The 20,287-nt window shown below is 42.8% G+C and overlaps 1 protein-coding gene across 2 annotated transcripts in view; it reads left to right on the top strand.

The window, feature by feature from the left end:
- The window catches only part of ipo13b (importin 13b), a 49,783-nt gene extending 30,572 nt beyond the window's left edge, over positions 1-19,211 (top strand). The window contains exons 7-23 of one of the 2 annotated variants that reach the window (XM_071345633.1): positions 555-696; positions 829-995; positions 4,570-4,690; positions 4,807-4,954; positions 5,133-5,314; positions 5,422-5,448; positions 6,057-6,191; positions 10,996-11,148; positions 11,269-11,349; positions 11,466-11,603; positions 11,725-11,821; positions 13,204-13,256; positions 14,631-14,697; positions 15,940-15,998; positions 16,637-16,726; positions 16,835-17,016; positions 17,124-19,211. In XM_071345633.1, coding sequence (XP_071201734.1) covers positions 555-696; positions 829-995; positions 4,570-4,690; positions 4,807-4,954; positions 5,133-5,314; positions 5,422-5,448; positions 6,057-6,191; positions 10,996-11,148; positions 11,269-11,349; positions 11,466-11,603; positions 11,725-11,821; positions 13,204-13,256; positions 14,631-14,697; positions 15,940-15,998; positions 16,637-16,726; positions 16,835-17,016; positions 17,124-17,220 — 1,939 coding nt within the window. In that variant the 3' untranslated portion in view covers positions 17,221-19,211. Of the gene's footprint in view, positions 1-554; positions 697-828; positions 996-4,569; positions 4,691-4,806; positions 4,955-5,132; positions 5,315-5,421; positions 5,449-6,056; positions 6,192-10,995; positions 11,149-11,268; positions 11,350-11,465; positions 11,604-11,724; positions 11,822-13,203; positions 13,257-14,630; positions 14,698-15,939; positions 15,999-16,636; positions 16,727-16,834; positions 17,017-17,123 lie in introns of those variants that run through there. The other variant, XR_011668323.1, reaches the window with a different exon arrangement.
- The last annotated feature ends 1,076 nt before the right edge of the window (positions 19,212-20,287 follow it).

Below are 20,287 nucleotides of genomic sequence, written 5' to 3'. Positions count from 1 at the left end.
TGTCTGTCCCACCCCAGCTCACCTCACTCTATCTAGAGAAACAGTCCTGCCTGTCCCACCCCACCTCATCTCACTCTATCTAGAGAAACAGCCTTGCCTGTCCCACCTCACCTCACTCTATCTAGAGAAACATCCCTGCCTGTCCCACCCCACCTCACCCTATCTAGAGAAACATCCCTGCCTGTCCCACCCCACCTCACCCTATCTAGAGAAACATCCCTGCCTGTCCCACCCCACCTCACCCTATCTAGAGAAACAGCCCTGCCTGTCCCACCTCACCTCACTCTATCTAGAGAAACATCCCTGCCTGTCCCACCCCACCTCACCCTATCTAGAGAAACATCCCTGCCTGTCCCACCCCACCTCACCCTATCTAGAGAAACATCCCTGCCTGTCCCACCCCACCTCACTCTATATAGAGAAACATCCCTGCCTGTCCCACCCCACCTCACCTTACTCTCCTTAACTACTGACCTAGTTTACTTGGCTTTGTCCGTTTCTCTCACTTACTCTCTCGCTCCCGTTTTCTCTCTCTCTCTCTATCTCTCTCTCAGGGCTCTTTTGGAGCAGGTAGAGCACTGGCAGGGCTTTCTGGCTTTGGTCAACATGATCATGTTCTGTACTGGGATACCAGGACACTACCCAGTCAACGAGACGACCAGCTCCCTCACACTCACCTTCTGGTACACACTACAGGTATGCACCCTAACCCCTGCACTGTAACCCAGTCCCCTACACTTTAACCCAGGACACTAACGTTACACCCTAACCCCAACTACCCTGTTCAGAATACCACCACTTAACAGCACACACTTTCTCTCTTTCCAGGACGACATTATGTCGTTTGACTCTGAGAGACAGGCGGTGTATCTGCAGGTTTATAGACCAGTGTATTTCCAGCTGGTGGATGTTTTGCTGCATAAAGCCCAGTTCCCCTCTGACCAGGAGTACGCATCATGGTCCTCGGATGAGAAGGAGCAGTTCAGGATCTACAGGTACAAGAGTGTGGATGGGGATGTGTGAGAGAGAGAAATGTGATTTGCTGACAGGTCTATTGGTCAGCAGATGAGCGTGTGTGATTGTACCAGCCTGTAAGTTAAGTGGCAGATGAGGGCACAAATGTCTTATGGATGAAAACGTTTGTCTGAGTAACAGATCATCAGATGCTCAGAAGCACATTACTAACAGCACAGTATGAAATCAAGCCCTGCTGTTAGTCCCTGCAGAGTTAAATGGTGCCTTCTATTTCAAATCAAATTTTATTTGTCACATGCTCTGAGTACAACAGGTGTAAACCTTACAGTGAAATGCTTACTTATAAGCCCTAACCAACAATGCAGCTTTTAGTAAATACCTACAAAAAAAGTAAGAGATAAGAAAAACAAATAATTAAAGAGCAGCAGTAAAATAATAATAGCGAGGCTATATATTTAGGGGGTACCGGTACAGAGTCAATGTGCGGGGGCACCGGTGTCGTGGCAATTGAGGTAATATGTACATGTAAGTAGAGTTATTAAAGTGACTATGCATAGACAATAACAGAGAGCAGCAGCAGTGTAGAAGAGGGGGGGTGCAAATAATCTGGGTAGCCATTTGATTAGGTGTTCAGGAGTCTTATGGCTTGGGTGTAGAAGCTGTTTAGAAGCTTCTTGGTCCTAGACTTGTCGCTCTGGTACAGCTTGCCGTGCGGTAGCAGAGAGAACTGTCTATGACTAGGGTGGCTGGAGTCTTTGACAATTTTTAGGGCCTTCCTCTGACACCGCCTGGTATAGAGGTCCTGGATGGCAGGAAGCTTTGCCCCGGTGATGTACTGGGCCATACGCACTACCCTCTGTAGTGCCTTGCGATCAGAGGCCGAGCAGTTGCCATACCAGGCAGTGATGCAAACCGTCAGGATGCTCTCGATGGTGCAGCTGTAAAACCTTTTGAGGATCCATGTCAAATCTTTTCAGTCTCCTGAGGGGGAATAGGTTTTGTTGTGCCCTCTTCACGACTGTCTTGGTGTGCTGATTTCAGGTGTAAACCAGGGATGCAAACTAGTCACCTTTTGGCAAAATTTGCTGTTTTGAATCCAAAATAGGTGATCCGTGTAGATCCGATGAGAAAAGATCACTACTGGCTGTAAGCGAACGATTGATGCGCATTTGGAGCAATACTGGCTGCTGTATCCAAGGCTCAGCCAATCGTTTACATAACAACAGAATGCAGCACGCGACTGAAGAAAGAAGAGACAACCAACTTACTAGTTACAGCATCAGCGCGCCTCTGGAAAGGCAGCGCGTCAGTTACACTAGCGTGTCCCCTGAACGATAAGGAAGAGGTAAGGTTAGGTGAGAAGCCTGACCACGGAGACAGGGTGAGAAGGTGATGAAGCGTACTTCATGAGCTGTAACCGAAAACAACTGTCATTTGGAAAGTTTGAGGTGAGGGAGAAAGTGTGGTGGAACAAGTATTAGCATTGTTGAGTACCTTGCTAGCTGGATCCTATTTTCCGTTAGCTAGCCAGAGAAATGTTGAGCAACATTAGCCAACTTATTTGATCATATAATAGAGTTTATGGTGTGAAATTTGCTTGCTAATAAAACGTTACAACATCAAATGAGCTAACATTAGTAACCTAACTAATTCTCTATAGTATTAACTGGTATACGACTCCTTTCTGTTCCTCAAGTTACAACGCGTTAGTTGCTTACTGGACCCTGGCAATCTGTGTGAAATTTTAGCGGTTAGTTCGTTAACTAGTTATCTGTTAACTAATGTTTTCCCTCTACAGTATGTGGTTAATTTTCAGAATGAGAGAATTAAGTAAAAATTAGGCGTTGCTTGTTAAATAAGTGGATTCAGGAATCCAGTGTAGCTGGAGCTGGGCCTGGCTTATTAAACTGGATGCCATTATAGAGGTGAAAGGAACATTAAAAACTTTCCCTCTTTCTCACTTTTGCTGGCATATTGTAGAACAGATGTACACTTTCTGCCTGTGGACAAGGTAATAATGTGCAGTGTAGCCCAAAGATATTGTTTTTGTTGTGTTGAACTTGACAGTAACACATGTGAGTGAGGGAGGATTATAATATTTTTTACTCAGTGAATGTTATCTTTGCACACATGTAGCCTTGTGCACTTGATCAATGTCTATAGTGGCCACTATAATAGAGCAAAAATAGAATGCCTGTTTGTTTCATTCTATTTCTACTTTAAGATGTTTTTTTCCCCAAGTGCAATATTTAGATGTGTGTGGTCACAAGCGTTCTATTATAAAGGCTGTCATGGTAACAAGCGTTCTATTATAAAGGCTGTCATGGTCACAAGCGTTCTATTATAAAGGCTGTCATGGTAACAAGCGTTCTATTATAAAGGCTGTCATGGTAACAAGCGTTCTATTATAAAGGCTGTCATGGTAACAAGCGTTCTATTATAAAGGCTGTCATGGTCACAAGCGTTCTATTATAAAGGCTGTCATGGTAACAAGCGTTCTATTATAAAGGCTGTCATGGTAACAAGCGTTCTATTATAAAGGCTGTCATGGTCACAAGCGTTCTATTATAAAGGCTGTCATGGTAACAAGCGTTCTATTATAAAGGCTGTCATGGTCACAAGCGTTCTATTATAAAGGCTGTCATGGTAACAAGCGTTCTATTATAAAGGCTGTCATGGTAACAAGCGTTCTATTATAAAGGCTGTCATGGTAACAAGCGTTCTATTATAAAGGCTGTCATGGTCACAAGCGTTCTATTATAAAGGCTGTCATGGTAACAAGCGTTCTATTATAAAGGCTGTCATGGTAACAAGCGTTCTATTATAAAGGCTGTCATGGTCACAAGCGTTCTATTATAAAGGCTGTCATGGTAACAAGCGTTCTATTATAAAGGCTGTCATGGTCACAAGCGTTCTATTATAAAGGCTGTCATGGTCACAAGCGTTCTATTATAAAGGCTGTCATGGTCACAAGCGTTCTATTATAAAGGCTGTCATGGTCACAAGCGTTCTATTATAAAGGCTGTCATGGTCACAAGCGTTCTATTATAAAGGCTGTCATGGTCACAAGCGTTCTATTATAAAGGCTGTCATGGTAACAAGCTTTCTATTATAAAGGCTGTCATGGTAACAAGCGTTCTATTATAAAGGCTGTCATGGCTAACTGTAATATCAGTGTATTGTTTTTTCTCAAGACTTGAGTGTCATTTGCAGTAAGTCTAGGCAACAAATATCATTGGATTGCTTTCTTTACATTTTTTAGCTGTTTGTTCGGTTCACATTAACCACGTTTTATTTTACACACAGAGACTGATCATGTAGGTCATATTCTTTGTTGTTTAATTAGTTAAAGCCTGCATTTCCCCGAGCAGGGATTTTTTTCATGTTTCAATGCAACAACAAAAAAAGTGTCACTTTTTGGGCCCTCACTAGTTTGCATTCCTGGTAAACACATGATTTGTACATATTAACTCAATAGAAAAAAGCAGTGGACCCAAAACAGAACCTTGTAAACACACCACTTTCCCCCATAGTATTGATAGTTCCACCTCTATAACAAAACCTTGCCTTCTGTTGGTAACACGTGTGTTCCAGGGTGGATATCTCCGACACTCTGATGTATGTGTATGAGATGCTAGGAGCTGAGCTGCTCAGTAACCTGTATGAGAAACTAGGACGAATACTGACCAACACAGAACAAGCCTCGTCATGGCAGGTACAGTGTGTACACACACACACACACACACACACACACACACACACACACACACACACACACACACACACACACTGAACAACCACGCACTGTCTGAAGCCGTTTGTCTCTTCCAGCATACAGAAGCGTTGTTATATGGGTTCCAGTCGATAGCGGAGACAATAGATGTCAACTACTCTGATGTTATCCCAGGCCTGATTGGACTCATCCCCAGAATTAGCATCAACAACGTCCAACTGGCCGACACCGTTATGTTCACTATAGGTATTGATACGGTCATAGCTGTCATTTCTTTGTCTTGTTCATCCCGGGAATCACAAGGAGAGAAAAAATAATATTTGGACAGGAAAAGCATCAGACTCCTTTGTTTGTTTCCTGTAGCGTACAGTGTTACTGTCTTAAATCTTTTCATCCACTGTGTTCTTCTCCCTCCTCCCTGTAGGAGCTCTAGCAGAGTGGTTGGCGGACCACCCGGTGATGTTGAGTAGTGTTTTACCTCTGGTACTCCAGGCCTTAGGGAACCCAGACCTCTCCGTCTCCTCTGTCTCCACACTCAAGAAGATCTGCAGAGAGTGCAAATACGACCTGCCGCCCTACGCTACAAATATAGTGGCTGTATCACAGGTTTGTGTGTGTGTGTGTGTGCTGTATATCACATTTCATGTTTTTATTACATTTGAGTCAATATAAATAATTCTACTGATACTTCTGCTATCCTCTCTTCTTCACAGGAGGTGCTGATCAAGCAGATTCACAAGGTCAGTTCTAGTCCTGTCTGGAAATAATGCAAGCCAAAACCCCAATGTGCCAACTCACTGGACCCACTCTAAACATGTATAATGAAAGTCTGGGACAGTGTCAAAATTCAAATAACTTTATTATCTGCGCATTTACTACATGCAACAATGAGCGTATTCAATAAAATAAAATCAAGCACAGGGAGTGTACACGAGACAATATAATGAGTCAGCCCATTCTGTCATGAAAACAAAGAGCAAGGTTAGAGCTGGTGACAAGACTGATGGATGGCAGCTAGCAAACAGCACTTACACAAAGGGTCACATTATCTTTCAAAGGCCTGGAAATGTATAATGTTCTCTCTCTTTTTCTCTTCCACCTCCTCTCTCCCTCTTCCTCTCTCTCTTCCTCCCTCTTCCTCTCTCTCTTCCTCCCTCTTCCACCTCCTCTCTTCCTCTCTCTCTTCCACCTCCTCTCTTCCTCTCTCTCTTCCACCTCCTCTCTCTCTTCCTCCCTCTTCCACCTCTCTCTCTTCCTCCCTCTTCCACCTCTCTCTCTTCCTCCCTCTTCCTCCGCCTCCTCTCTCTTCCTCGCTCTACCTCTCCTCCCTTCCTCTCTCCCACTTCAGACCAGTCAGTGTATGTGGCTGATGCAGGCCTTGGGCTTCCTGCTGTCTGCTCTGCCTGTGGAGGAGATACTGAGGAACCTGCACTCCCTCATTACACCCTACATACAGCAACTTGAGAAACTAGCGGATGAGACGGTACACACACACAAACAACACACACTGTGGTAACAGTGTTAAAGTGGCATACTTTCCTCTCTCTATTGGACTGGGGCCATATGAACAGACCTTGTGTCTGCATGGATGCAACACGCACACACACTCTCCCTCTTCCTCTCTCCTCCCTCCTCCCTGTTGGACTGTGTCCATATGAACAGTTGAACATTTCTCTGTGGGACCAGATTGGCTTCATTACTAAGCCATGGGCTACTGAATCACAGGGACATAAGACACACACACTCTGACACAGCACACACACACACCAGATTCTTACTTTATTAAATGTCACATCTAATGAATCTGGGCCTTCATATAGGAGCTAAAAATAAGGATTTGACATTTTCTCAAAATAAGGAGCTGACATTAACTAAAAATAAGGATGTGACATTATCAGTGTTGAATTAGTCTCTCTCCCCTGATCTATTGTTCTGGAGTCAGCAGAGACCTGAGTGTCTGGGTGAACAGAGATGTCAGTTCAAATGAAGAGTTTCATCTCTCTCTCTCTGCCTTTTCTCTTGCTGCCTTTCAATTCAAGGGGCTTTATTGACATGGGAAACATATGTTAACACTGCCAAAGCATGTGAAGTGGATAATATACAAACGTGTTATATGATAACAATGAACAGTAAACATTACACTCACAGAAGTTCCAAAAGAATAAAGACATTACACATGTCGTATTATATACAGTTGAAGTCAGAAGTTTACATACACTTAGGTTGGAGTCATTAAAACTCGTTTTTCAACCACTCCACAAATTTCTTGTTAACAAACTATAGTTGTGGCAAGTCGGTTAGAACATCTACTTTGTACATGACACAAGTAATTTTTCCAACAATTGTTTACAGACAGATTATTTCACTTACAATTCACTGTATCACAATTCCAGTGGGTCAGAAGTTACATACACTAAGTTGATGGTCCCTTTAAACAGCGTGGAAAATTCCCGAAAATGATGTCATGGCTTTAGAAGCTTCTGACAGGCTCATTGACATAATTTGAGTCAATTGGAGGTGTACCTGTGGATGTATTTCAAGGCCTACCTTCAAACTCAGTGCCTCTTTGCTTGACATCATGGGAAAATCAAAAGATATCAGCCAAGACCTCAGAAAAAAAGTTGTAGACCTCCACAAGTCTGGTTCATCCTTGGGAGCAATTTCCAAACGTCTGAAGGTACCACGTTCAACTGTACAAACAATAGTACGCAAGTATAAACACCATGGGACCACGCAGCCGTCATACCGCTCAAGAAGGAGATGCGTTCTGTCTCCTAGAGATGAACATACTTTGGTGGCTATGCTATGCTCACTGAGTCTGTACATAGTCAAAGCTTTCCTTAAGTTTGGGTCAGTCAGTGGTCAGGTATTTTGCCACTGTGTACTCTCTGTTTAGGGCCAAATAGCATTCTAGTTTGCTATGTTTTTTTGTGAATTCTTTCCAATGTGTCAAGTAATTATCTTTTTCTTTTCTCATGATTTGGTTGGGCCTGATTGTGTTGCTATCCTGAGGCTCTGTGGGGTGTGTTTGTGAACAGAACCCCAGGACCAGCTTGCTTAGGGGACTCTTCTCCAGATTCATCTCTCTGTAGGTTACGGCTTTGTTATGGAAGGTTTGGGAATCCCTTTATTTTAGGTGGTTGTAGAATTGAACGGCTCTTTTCTGGATTTTTATAATTAGCGGGTATCGGCATAATTCTGCTCTGCATGCAATTTTTGGTGTTTTACGTTGTACACTGAGGATATTTTTTGACGTATTCTGCATGCAGAGTCTCAATTTGGTGTTTGTCCCATTTTGTGAATTCTTGGTTGGTAAGCGGACCCCAGACCTCACAACCGTAAAGGGCAATGGGTTCTATAACTGATTCAAATATTTTTTGCCAGATCCGAATTGGTATGTCAAATTTTATGTTCCTTTTGATGACATAGAATGCCTTTATTGCCTTGTCTCTCTCACTCTTCGTTCACAGCTTTGTGGAAGTTACCTGTGGCGCTGATGTTTAGGCCAAGGTATGTATCGTTTATTGTGTGCTCTAGGGCAACGGTGTCAAGATGGAATTTGTATTTGTGTTCCTGGTGACTGGACCTTTTTTGGATGACCATTATTTTGGACTTACTGAGATTTACTGTCAAGGCCCAGGTCTGGCAGAATATCTAGGTGCTGCTGTAGGCCCTCCTTGGTTGTTGACAGAAGCACCAGATCATCAGCAAACAGTAGACGTTTGACTTCAGATTCTAGTAGGGTGAGGCCGAGTGTTGCAGACTGTTCTAGTGCCCTCGCAAATTTGTTGATTTTTATGTTGAAGATAGTGGTGCTTAAGCTGCATCCCTGTCTCACCCCACGGCCCTGTGGGAGGAAATGTGTGTGTTTTTTGCCTATTTTAACAGCGCTCATGTTGTTTGTGTACATGGATTTTATGATGTTGTATGTTTTTCCCCCAACACCATTTTCCATCAATTTGTATAGCAGACCCTCATGACAAAAATTGTGTCAAAGGCTTTTTTGAAATCAACAAAGCATGAGAAGACTTTGCCTGTCGTACGATAATTTGGTAAAAAGCCAATTTGACATTTGCTCAGTACATTGTTTTCACTGAGGAAATGTACGAGTCTGCTGTTAATGATAATGCAGAGGATTTTCTCAAGGTTGCTGTTGATGCATATCCCACGGTAGTTATTGGGGTCAAATTTGTCTCCACTTTTGTGGATTGGGGTGATCAGTCCTTGGTTCCAAATATTAGGGAAGATGCCAGAGCAAAGGATGATGTTAAAGAGTTTTAGTATAGCCAATTGGAATTTGTTGTCTGTATATTTTATCATTTAATTGAGGATACCATCAACGAGTGTTTTTATTTTGTCCTGTAGTTCATTCAAGGTAATTGGAGAATCTAATGGGTTCTGGTAGTCTTTAGTAGTTGATTCTAAGATTTGTATTTGATCATGTATATGTTTTTGCTGTTTGTTATTTGTTATAGAGCCAAAAAGATTGGAGAAGTGGTTTACCCATATGTCTCCATTTTGGATAGATAAATCTTCATGTTGTTTGTTTAGTGTTTTCCAATTTTCCCAGAAGTGGTTAGTCTATGGATTATTCAATTACATTGAGCTTTCTGTTTGAAATTTTTAGATTTGATAGGGAAGCTGAGAGGTCAAATATACTGTTAAGATTTTCTACTGCTAGGTTTACACCTTCACTATTACAGTAGAACGTTTTGTCCAGGAAGTTGTCTAAAAGGGATTGAATTTGTTGTTGCCTAATTGTTTTTTGGTAGGTTTCCACACCACATTCCTTCCATCTATAGCATTTCTTAATATTACTCAGTTCCTTTGGCTTTGATGCCTCATGATTGACTATTGCACTGTTCAAGTAGACAGTGATTTTGCTGTGATCTGATAGAGGGGTGTCAGTGAGCTGACTGTGAACGCTCTGAGAGACTCTGGGTTGAGGTCAGTGATAAAGAAGTCTACAGTACTACTGCCAAGAGATGAGCTATAGGTGTACCAACCATGGGAGTACCCTAGAAGCCTACCATTGACTATGTATATGCCCAGCATGCGACAGAGCTGCAGGAGTTGTGACCCGTTTTTGTTGGTTATGTTGTCATAGTTGTGCCTAGGGGGGGCATATGGGGGAGGGAATGCTGTCACCTCCAGGCAGGTGCTTGTCCTCCTCTCTGCCTCTCCTCTCGCTGCCGGTCTCACTCTCTCGCTCTGCCTCTCCTCTCGCTGCCGGTCTCACTCTCTCTGCCTCTCCTCTCGCTGCCTGTCTCACTCTCTCTCGCTCTCTTCTCTGCGTGTCCTCTCGATGCCTGTCTCAGTCTCTCTCTCCTCTCTGCCTGTCTCTCGCTCTCTCTCTCACCTCTCTGCCTTCTTTCTCCTCTCTGCCTCTCCTCTCGCTGCCTGTCTCTCTCTCTCCTCTCTGCCTCTTGCTGCCTCTCTCTCTGCCTCTTGCTGCCTCTCTCTCTCCTCTCGCTGCCTCTCGCTTCTCTCGCTGCCCGTCTCTTTCTCTCCCTCTCCCTTTCTACCTGTCTGATTGTGTGATTTATAGCCATGACGTCAGACTAGGGAATCAGGTTGTCTGTGCAGCCTGACAAACACTGGCACCTTGAGGCAAGAGGTGAAACTGCACCTCCACTATATTGTAAGCTACAGTACAACCATTGTCTGCTTTTATGCATTTAGGGTGGTATTCTGACTTAATTTGAGTCGAGTGTCCAGATCTTTTCACCCATTGACGTCAGGGAATGATTTGGGTATAAGTCCAAGTTGCACACACCTATCTCAACTCTGAAGTGTGTGTGTGTGTGTGTGTGTGTGTGTGTGTGTGTGTGTGTGTGTGTGTGTGTGTGTGTGTGTGTGTGTGTGTGTGTGTGTGTGTGTGTGTGTGTGTGTTCAGTAGCAACATTGCTCATTAAGCGAAGGGAGTCAGCCCAGCTGCATTACGCCTCCCTTGTAAGCCACAGTTCCGTTGTCATGGATACAGAGCGGTGATTAAATCGGTACTAACAAAGCTTTAATTAGTGTTGTCACCCTGGAGAGCGTGTGTCTGAAATCTGCAGAAAGATGAAGCCATCAACTAACTGACACACCCAAAATCATCTCTTCTCTTTTTCACTTCTTCAGAATAAGTTCTGTCCTTTTCACTTCATCCCTCTCTCTTTCATGTTCTTTCACTGTTTCTCTTTTTGTTTCACTTGTTAAGACATGGCAAATCTTGTTTGTCTGGCTCCCTGAAGCTAATGACTTACTTTCTCGTCTTTCTCTCCCTCCCTCATCCCTCTCTCCAGCCCAACCCGTCCAATAAACTAGCGATAATCCACATCCTGGGTCTGTTATCTAATCTCTTCACTACGCTGGACATCAGCAAGCAGGAGGACGAATCAGGAGAGGGCACAGCGCCACCTGTGAAAACAGCCCCGCCACCACCAGGACCTAACCCGGTGAGAGACACCACCATTAACACCCAGGCACACGCCAGCTCAGTGGGAGTGTTTAGCGTTTTCATTGTGGGAGTGTTTAGCGTTGTCTAGGTTACTCAAACTAACATGTGTGTGTTCTAGGTGGTGGTGGTCCTACAGCAGGTCTTTGCTCTCATTCAGACGGTCCTCAGCAAGTGGCTCAACGACTCTCAGGTGGTGGAGGTGAGACAAGCACACACTGAACAGACCTATAGTGATATTTTTTTTAATGAAGCATAACAAAATCTGACCTGAACAAGCTGAAAATGAACAGTTTCTGTCTCCCTCCCTCCTCCCAGGCCGTGTGTGCTATCTTTGAGAAGTCGGTGAAGACTCTCCTCCATGACTTTGCCCCCATGGTGTCTCAGCTCAGTGAGATGCTAGGACAGATGTACAGTACCATACCACAAGCCTCAGCACTGGACCTCACACGACAGGTACACACACAAACACACGCTTGAACACACTCACGCATACACAATACACACTCACACGCATCAGAGGCACACACACAAACACCTTGACCAGTGTGAAACCGTCTGTGGTTGTATTTGACAGATGGTCCATATATTTGCCAGTGAGACGGACAACTTCCCTCCCATCAAGGCTCTATTTGAGCTGGTTACCTCGGTAACACTCTCCATCTTCCAGCAAGGTAGGGGGTCCTGCAGGGGAGGGGGGTGATATTTGTCTGTTTTTCTTTTGGGTGATTTTGATTGACAGGAAACCTGCACACACTCCTGCTTTCAGCAGCAGGGGAAATACAATGGCTGCATCTCAATAGTCTAAAGTCCTTGTCTCCTCTCCTTGGAGCTGGAATGTTGAAAGCACCTATTGCATCATATTGCAGTGTTTTTAGATGAGTGCAGATGAAGGGGAGGCGATGAGGAGAGGAAGTCACGTTAGATTATTGATATGCATCCTCTGTCCTCCTGTGCTGCAATGGAGAATTAGAAAAGAAAAAGCATTAGAAGGAAGTTCTGTTTTTCACACTGACATTATCCAGTGGTTGTTATCTGAATACTGTCCAGCCTTCTCTTCTCCCTTTTTAGTTGTCCTCTCATTCCCTACTCCCTCTTCTGCTTTGACTGTGTTTGATTGATAATGGCTGCCTCTCCTTTCTTTAACTCTTTCTTTCTGAGCAGGTGACCTTAAATGTTACACTGTGGCCTGTATCGTATACAGTATGGTGCAACGTTACAAAACATCACAGAATGTTGTTGCAGAACAAGGTTCATATAGAAATGTATTGTGTAGAACAGACAGTCCTCTCGGTTTTACAGAACAGAATTGTGTGTGCTCTATACATTGCATTTCTATCTGGGTTGCACCCCACTGAATAAGCCTGTAAGGTGGGGTCTTGGGTCTTGTTTGGAGTCTGGGAACAGTGAAGGGAAGGGTTGCCTCCCAAGTGTTCACCTTTTGGGGGGTGGGTGGGGGTAGGGGTCAGGGGTTCTATTGACCCAATCCCAAATCGACCCCCAGCCCCTACCCCCTTGGCACATGGATGGTTGTAAGCCACACAGAAAAATATCATATTGCCTATCGTATGACATTACAAGCCCCTAGGGTGTATAGTCTAGGGGAGATGCATAGGGGCTAGTCCAGGGGAAGGGGATAGAGGCTAGAGGTTGATTTGGGACTGGACGCCCCTTTTTCTCTGAAGCGTCACAGTAACAGAGGTGCCTCCTGGGTTCCCCACTCCAAACCCACTTTTGTTATTTTTAGATTTGTTCCTTTCTCTCGTTACTACTTTCTTTTTTATCTCCAAATGGAACCCATGTCTTCTCTTTCTCTACCTGTTTTCTGTTCGTTCAACCGCTCCCTGTTTTTCTGAGACTCTTCCAAAGCTTCACACGCCCCTCCTCCCTCTCTCTCCCCTTTGTTTGTTCTTTACTCACGTGTGACAATTATTTCAATGAGATCTTTTCTGTTCTCTTTTCTTTCCACATGACTGTTGAATCGGTTGAGTTGCTGTTTGTATATTATTATTATTCTCTTTATGATTTGTTAAGTTTCATCTTTATTATATTTTAGGACCCAGGGATCATCCTGATATTGTTGATTCATTTATGCAACTCCAAGCTCAGGTGTGTTTTTGGTTTCTTATTTCATTCACTTTGGGTTTCTCAATCTCTCTGTCTCTCTCTCTCTGTCTCTTTCTGTCTCTTTGTCTCACTCTCTCATTCTCTCTCTGTCTCTCTGCGTCTCTCTCTCTCGCTCTCTGTCTCGTTATCTCTAGCTCTCTCTCCTTTCTCTTTCTGTTGTTTGTTAAAAAGGGTCCTAGGGCGACCCATCATAATGGCAGGGCAGAGAATAGACAGTAGGTGGCACTATTGAAGGACCGACTGTCTTCTTCAATACTCAGGGCTCTAACCAGAAGCTTCACCTTTGTCTGAAGATGAGGGAGTTCGGTTCAGAGTTCACCAAGGTCATGTCCAGTAGGCAAAAAACAAGAGAATGTTTTGAAAGGAGGAGGGACAAACTGAACGTGTCCAATAAGAAACATTTTCATGTTCAGTTGTCCTACTGAACACGACCCTGGGCTGTAGTTCCCAGTGACCTCACTGGTTAGAATCCCAGAGCCACGCCCCTATTCTGATGTAATTCCAGCCCAGTGCCAATCAAAGCCCAAATTAATTAATATTCCATTAATTAATCAATTCAGGCGAATTGGTTGCCCTCTTTTTTTATTTTTGTCTTCCTTCTACATTCTTCTTCCTTTAATCTTTGGATAGATCTGATCTCCTCTCCTCTTCCCTCTGTCCCCCTCTCCTCCTCCATCCTGAATGAGTTAATTACAGTATCAGTTGTATTTATCCGTACATGTACTTTACTTACTTATGTTGCATATTCAATCCAACCAGGCCAAAAAAGGGAGAAAAAATAGTGTATCAGAATGAAATTGATACAGCAGCTACAGAACCATCATTGCCTTTAGTTTGACTTAAGTTTTGAATAATTTTCTATTTTTGTTTTTCTCCAGTTTGTTTGCTGAGTTTGCATTGGAGCAGAGTTGTGTACTTACTGTATGAGTGGTAGTTTGTCGTAGGGAGAGTGGAGTAGTCTAGCCTGGTAGCTTCATCTGTTTACCTGCTATAGACAACTCCTTTAGCCCAACTCACATTCACTCCCCCTCAAGGATTTAAAAACATTGGATTGGTGTAAGAAACACTTTGTCTACACCAATCCAATGCTGTTAAATCCCAGATGGGTAGTGAACGAGGTCACACATCAGGGAGAATCAGAATTTGCCTCTTGTTGTTCAGCTCGGGCTACAAGTTGTTCCTGACGTTGTGGGTAAACAGTTGAACATGGCAATGACAAAGGAGTTGTTTAAAGCAGACACAGTTCTGTCTACGAGGCTAGAAGAGTGGGGGGGGGGGGCAGAGAGAGGGTGTACCCATGGAGTAGGGGCACAGACTCCTGCCCTGTGTCATGCCTCTGTCTGCCTCCTACTGTAGGCCCTCAAACGGAAGCCAGATCTCTTCTTGTCTGAGAGTCTTGACGTGAAAGCTGTGTTCCATTGTGGTAAGTGTGTGTCTCTTTGCTCCCAACACACACACTGATCATTGTGTGTGTGTTGCCGCGTCCCTTTTAACACGCACACTGTAAAACTGTTAGAAAGTGTTTAAAGGTCAACTGCCCCTTAGGCCATTTAAATCCAGAGAAGTTGGTTCTATGTGGCATGGATGTGAGTTAGAAACATTCATTCTAGTGTCAAAATTGACTTCAAAGTGTAAATAGGATAAATTTGGACATAACGTCATTCTCGTCCAAAACTGACTTTTGTAAAGGAGTTTGTCACGACTTACTGGAGGGTTTACGATCATGTCCACTTGCCCAGTGCTCACTAACACGAGAGAAGCAGCTGTGCTAATTAAGCTCTATCTGCTGCACGCGCTCTATCCAATCACAGCATCCAGAACCTCCAGACAGTGAGACAGACCTGTCCTTTATGCAGCGCATCAGACTGATGTTTGATAGTGTTAATCACGCAAGTCTGCCACTTTTGGAGCAAAATTAGAATTGAGACGATCAGCGCGCACTTGTATCCTAACTGCAACTTGTCAATATTCCAAAACCCATTTGCGAGCATCTGTGTCCCCCGCGACCTGCTTTGTAACATGATTCCCTATGAAACACTGCCAGACAGAAACACTCTGGTAATAGTGAGAAAGTTGTAAAAAACACAACGGCACCGAAGTACACACGTTGCCACTCGCCTGTGCTGAACACAGAGTTGAAACTTAGCTAGCAAGTGATTTTGGGCACTGATAAACAATGTGTAGCTTGTGCTTTATTTACGATAGTTTCCCAGCTTGCAGATTATGAAGTTGTAGACATGTTATCATTCTCAGAAAAAAAGTTACTTGCGAAATACTGCACCAAACACCTTAGCGAGATGTAAAATTGACTAAGATCTCCTTGGCAAAAACTTCAAAATTAATTAGAGATTTCTTGATTTATCTTAAATTAATTCTGACAATTGATAGGAAGTGACTATTTTGAGGAAGACGCTATGTTGTTGCTACAGTGACTCAGGAGGGACAAACAACAGTACCTGCTAGGGTAGGAGATAATAACACACCCAGATCAAACCACACCACCAAGACCACTCTCGTTTGTCGTCAGTCATGGCTGCTTAATGTGCAATCTTCCAAACGAGGCCAAATCAGGAAGTGCAGTCGCCCTTTAAATAGTTTAAATAGAATAGCTTTTGTATTTTTATGTTTCTTTAAAGCCCCCCCCCCCCCCTTCACTCTCCTGTAGGAGTACTGTCACTCAAATTCCCAGAGGCTCCAACAGTGAAGTCTACCTGCTTGTTCTTTGTGAGTGTACACACACACACACACACACACACACACACACACACACACACACACACACTGCCCTCTGTATTTATTTGGACAGTAAAGCTAAACATTTTTAATTTGGCTCTATACTCCAGCATTTTGGATTTGAGATCAAATGTTTTTTAGTAAAGAATGTCACCTTGTATTTGAGGGTATTTTAATATCTGTTTTGCTGTTTAGAAATGAAAGAACTTTATGTACAGTAAACTGCAAATGCATCCAACAAGTTTGTAGTCACAAGCTTGATGTAGTCATTACGTGCTAGGAATATTGGACCAAATACTAAACTTTTGACTACATTAATACACCATAAGTGAATATGTCCAAATACTTATGACACCTTCAAATGGGGGGACTATATACATAAAGTACCTTCATTTTTAAACATTAAAACAGATATGCATGAAAATACCCTCAAATAAAAGGTGACATTCTGTACTTTCGCCTAATTTGGAAAAACTCCAAAATGTTGGAGTATAGAGCCAAGGTTTTAGCTTGACTGTCCAAATAAATACGGAGGGAACTGTATGTTTTTGGTTAACCAAGGTGGATCTTGTTGAAATGTGTTCTTAGTTTTGTGGTTCTCTCTGATTGTCCCTGTGTGTGTGCCGTAGACTGAGTTGTTGCCCCGTTGCTCAGATGTGCCCCCAGTGGCCAGAGTGGTGCAGGAGGATGGAAAACTACTGCTGCAGGCTGTACTAGAGGTAAACCTACATGCATCCTCGCTAATGTATTTTACATGTCTTACTGTATACTGAAACATCACCTTATTGACTGGTCTTTCCTTTCTTCCTCTCTCTCTCTCTTTCCAGGCAATCGGGGGAGGTTCATCTCGTAGTCTGATGGACCAGTTTTCTGAGGTGCTGTTCAGTCTCAATAAGCACTGTTTCCCTCTTCTCACTGTGTGGCTGAAAGAGGCGCTGCAGGCAGCAGGCTTCCCCTCCACTAGGGTCACCACAGAACAGAAGGACACTTTCACCCAACAGATACTCAGGTACCACACACACACACACGTACTTGCTCACTCACCTAGGCAATGCTGCTGTTAGCTTTTCTTTCTCTGTCTCTGACACCTTCTCTCTCCTCCCGCTCTCCCTCTAGAGAGCGAGTCAATAAGCGGAGGGTGAAGGACATAGTGAAGGAGTTTACACTAGTCTGCAGAGGGCTTCACGGGACCGAGTACGCCGCTGAATACTGACCCTGACCTTGCCACGACTTCCCCAGGCTGGACGCCACGGTACCACAGTACCCACAAACCCCTCAACACTGAAGTTTTCCTTGGACGATTGAAACTAGACCCTCCCCCTAGAACAGAAAACAGCTCCCCATACAGGCCAGCCATTGGACGAATGGCGCTCTGTCACACCACTCAACGGTCTGACGAAGGCTGCTCTCCTTCTTTCCTCTCTTTCCCCCTGTCTCTATCTCTCCTTCTTCCCTTTTGTGACTTCAACTCCCAGCATGCCCTCTCTTTATCCTCTTTCTCTCTTTTCTCTCGCTCTGTTGTTCCATTGGGATCTTCCATGGCTCAGAGGCTGTTTCCTGGTTGTTTAGCATCTGAGATGATAGTGGTACTATACCTGCTGTACGTAGCTAGCTAGTTTATCTTTGTATCTTTGGAAAGAAAACTAAATAAATATACAGTACCAGTCAAAAGTTTGGACACACCTACTCATCCAAGGTTTTCTTTATTTTTACTATTTTCTGCATTGTAGATTAATAATGAAGACATCAAAACTATGAAATAACACACATATAGAATCATATAGTAACCAAAAAAGTGTTAACCAAATCAAAATATATTTTATATTTGAGATTCTTCAAAGTAGCCACCCTTTGCCTTGATGACAAATTTGCACACTCTTGGCATTCTCTCAACCAGCTTCACCTGTAATGCTTTTCCAAAAGTCTTGAAGGAGTTCCCACATATGCTGAGCACTTGTTGGCTGCTTTTTCCTTCACTCTGCCCATTCAACTCATCCCAAACCATCTCAATTGGTTGAGGTCGGGTGATTGTGGAGGCCAGGTCATCTTATGCAGCACTCCATCACTCTCCTTCTTGGTCAAATAGCCCTTACACAGCCTGGAGGTGTGTTGGGTCATTGTTCTGTTGAAAAACAAATGATAGTCCCACTAAGCGCAAACCAGATGGGGTGGCGTATTTCTGCAGAAAGCTGTGGTAGCCATGCTGGTTAAGTGTGCCTTGAGTTCTAAATAAATCACAGACAGTGTCACCAGCAAAGCACCATCACACCTCCTCCATGCTTCACGGTGGGAACCGCACATGCGGAGATCATCCGTTCACCTACTCTGCGTCTCACAAAGACACGGCGGTTGGAACCCAAAATCTCACATTTGTACTCATCAGATCAAAGGACAGATTTCCACCGGTCTAATGTCCATTGCTTGTGTTTCTTGGCCCAAACAAGTCTATTTTTCTTATTGGTGTCCTTTAGTAGTGGTTTCTTTGCACCAATTTGACCATGAAGGCCTGAGTCACACAGTCTCTGAACAGTTGATGTTGATGTGTCTGTTACTTGAAACTCTGTGAAGCATTTATTTGGGATGCAATTTCTGAGGCTGGTAACTCTAATGAACTTATCCTCTGCAGCAGAGGTAACTCTGGGTCTTCCTTTCCTGTGGTGGTCCTCATGAGGGCCAGTTTCACCATAGCGCTTGATGGTTTTTGCGACTGCACTTGAAGAAACGTTCAAAGTTCTTGATGTTTCTATTTGACTGACCTTCATGTCTTAAAGTAATGATGGAGTGTTGTTTCTCTTTGCTTATTTGAGCTGTTCTTTCCATAATATGGACTTGGTCTTTTACCAAATAGGGCTATCTTCTGTATACCTTGTCACAACACAACTGATTGGCTCAAACGCATTAAGAAGGAAAGAAATTCCACAAATTAATTTTTAACAAGGCACACCTTTTTAATTGAAATGCATTCCAGGTGACTACTTCGTGAAGCTGTTTGAAAGAATGCCAAGAGTGTGCAATGCTGTCATCAAGGCAAAGGGTAGCTACTTTGAAGAATATAAAATATATTTAATTTTTTTAATACTTTTTTGGTTACTACATGATTCCATGTGTGTTATTTCATAGTTTTGATGTTTTCACTATTCTTCAACAATGTAGAAAATAGTAAAAATAAAGAAAAACCCTTGAATAAGTTGGTGTCCAAACCTTTGACTGGTACTGTATATATATATATATATATATATATATATACACACACATATACTTACATACATAAATATATATATATATACACATATATATGTGTATATGTGTATATACACATATATATGTGTATATGTGTATATATATATATGTGTGTGTGTATATATATATATATATATGTGTGTATATATATATGTGTATATATGTATATATGTGTATATATATATGTGTATATATGTGTATATGTGTATATATATATGTGTGTGTATATATATGTGTATGTGTATATATATGTGTATATATACACATATATACATATATATATATACATATTTATATATATATATATATACATATATATATACATATATATACACTGCTCAAAAAAATAAAGGGAACACTAAAATAACACATCCTAGATCTGAATGAATGAAATATTCTTATTAAATACTTTTTTCTTTACATAGTTGAATGTGCTGACAACAAAATCACACAAAAATTATCAATGGAAATCAAATTTCTCAACCCATGGAGGTCTAGATTTGGAGTCACACTCAAAATTAAAGTGGAAAACCACACTACAGGCTGATCCAACTTTGATGTAATGTCCTTAAAACAAGTCAAAATGAGGCTCAGTAGTGTGTGTGGCCTCCACTTTGCCTGTATGACCTCCCTACAACGCCTGGGCATGCTCCTGATGAGGTGCTGATGATTTTTTTGAGCAGTGTATATATGTGTTCAAAAAAATAAAGGGAACACTTAAACAACACAATGTAACTCCAAGTCAATCACACTTCTGTGAAATCAAACTGTCCACTTAGGAAGCAACACTGATTGACAATAAATTTCACATGCTGTTGTGCAAAAAGAATAGATAACAGGTGGAAATTATAGGCAATTAGCAAGACACCCCCAATAAAGGAGTGGTTCTGCAGGTGGTGACCACAGACCACTTCTCAGTTCCTATGCTTCCTGGCTGATGTTTTGGTCACTTTTGAATGCTGGCGGTGCTTTCACTCTAGTGGTAGCATGAGACGGAGTCTACAACCCACACAAGTGGCTCAGGTAGTGCAGCTCATCCA

Source organism: Salvelinus alpinus, chromosome 16 (assembly GCF_045679555.1).
Source record: "Salvelinus alpinus chromosome 16, SLU_Salpinus.1, whole genome shotgun sequence".
Lineage (NCBI taxonomy): Eukaryota > Metazoa > Chordata > Actinopteri > Salmoniformes > Salmonidae > Salvelinus > Salvelinus alpinus.
The sequence above is the reverse complement of the archived record's forward strand: the minus strand, read 5'-3'. Positions and strand labels throughout refer to the sequence as shown.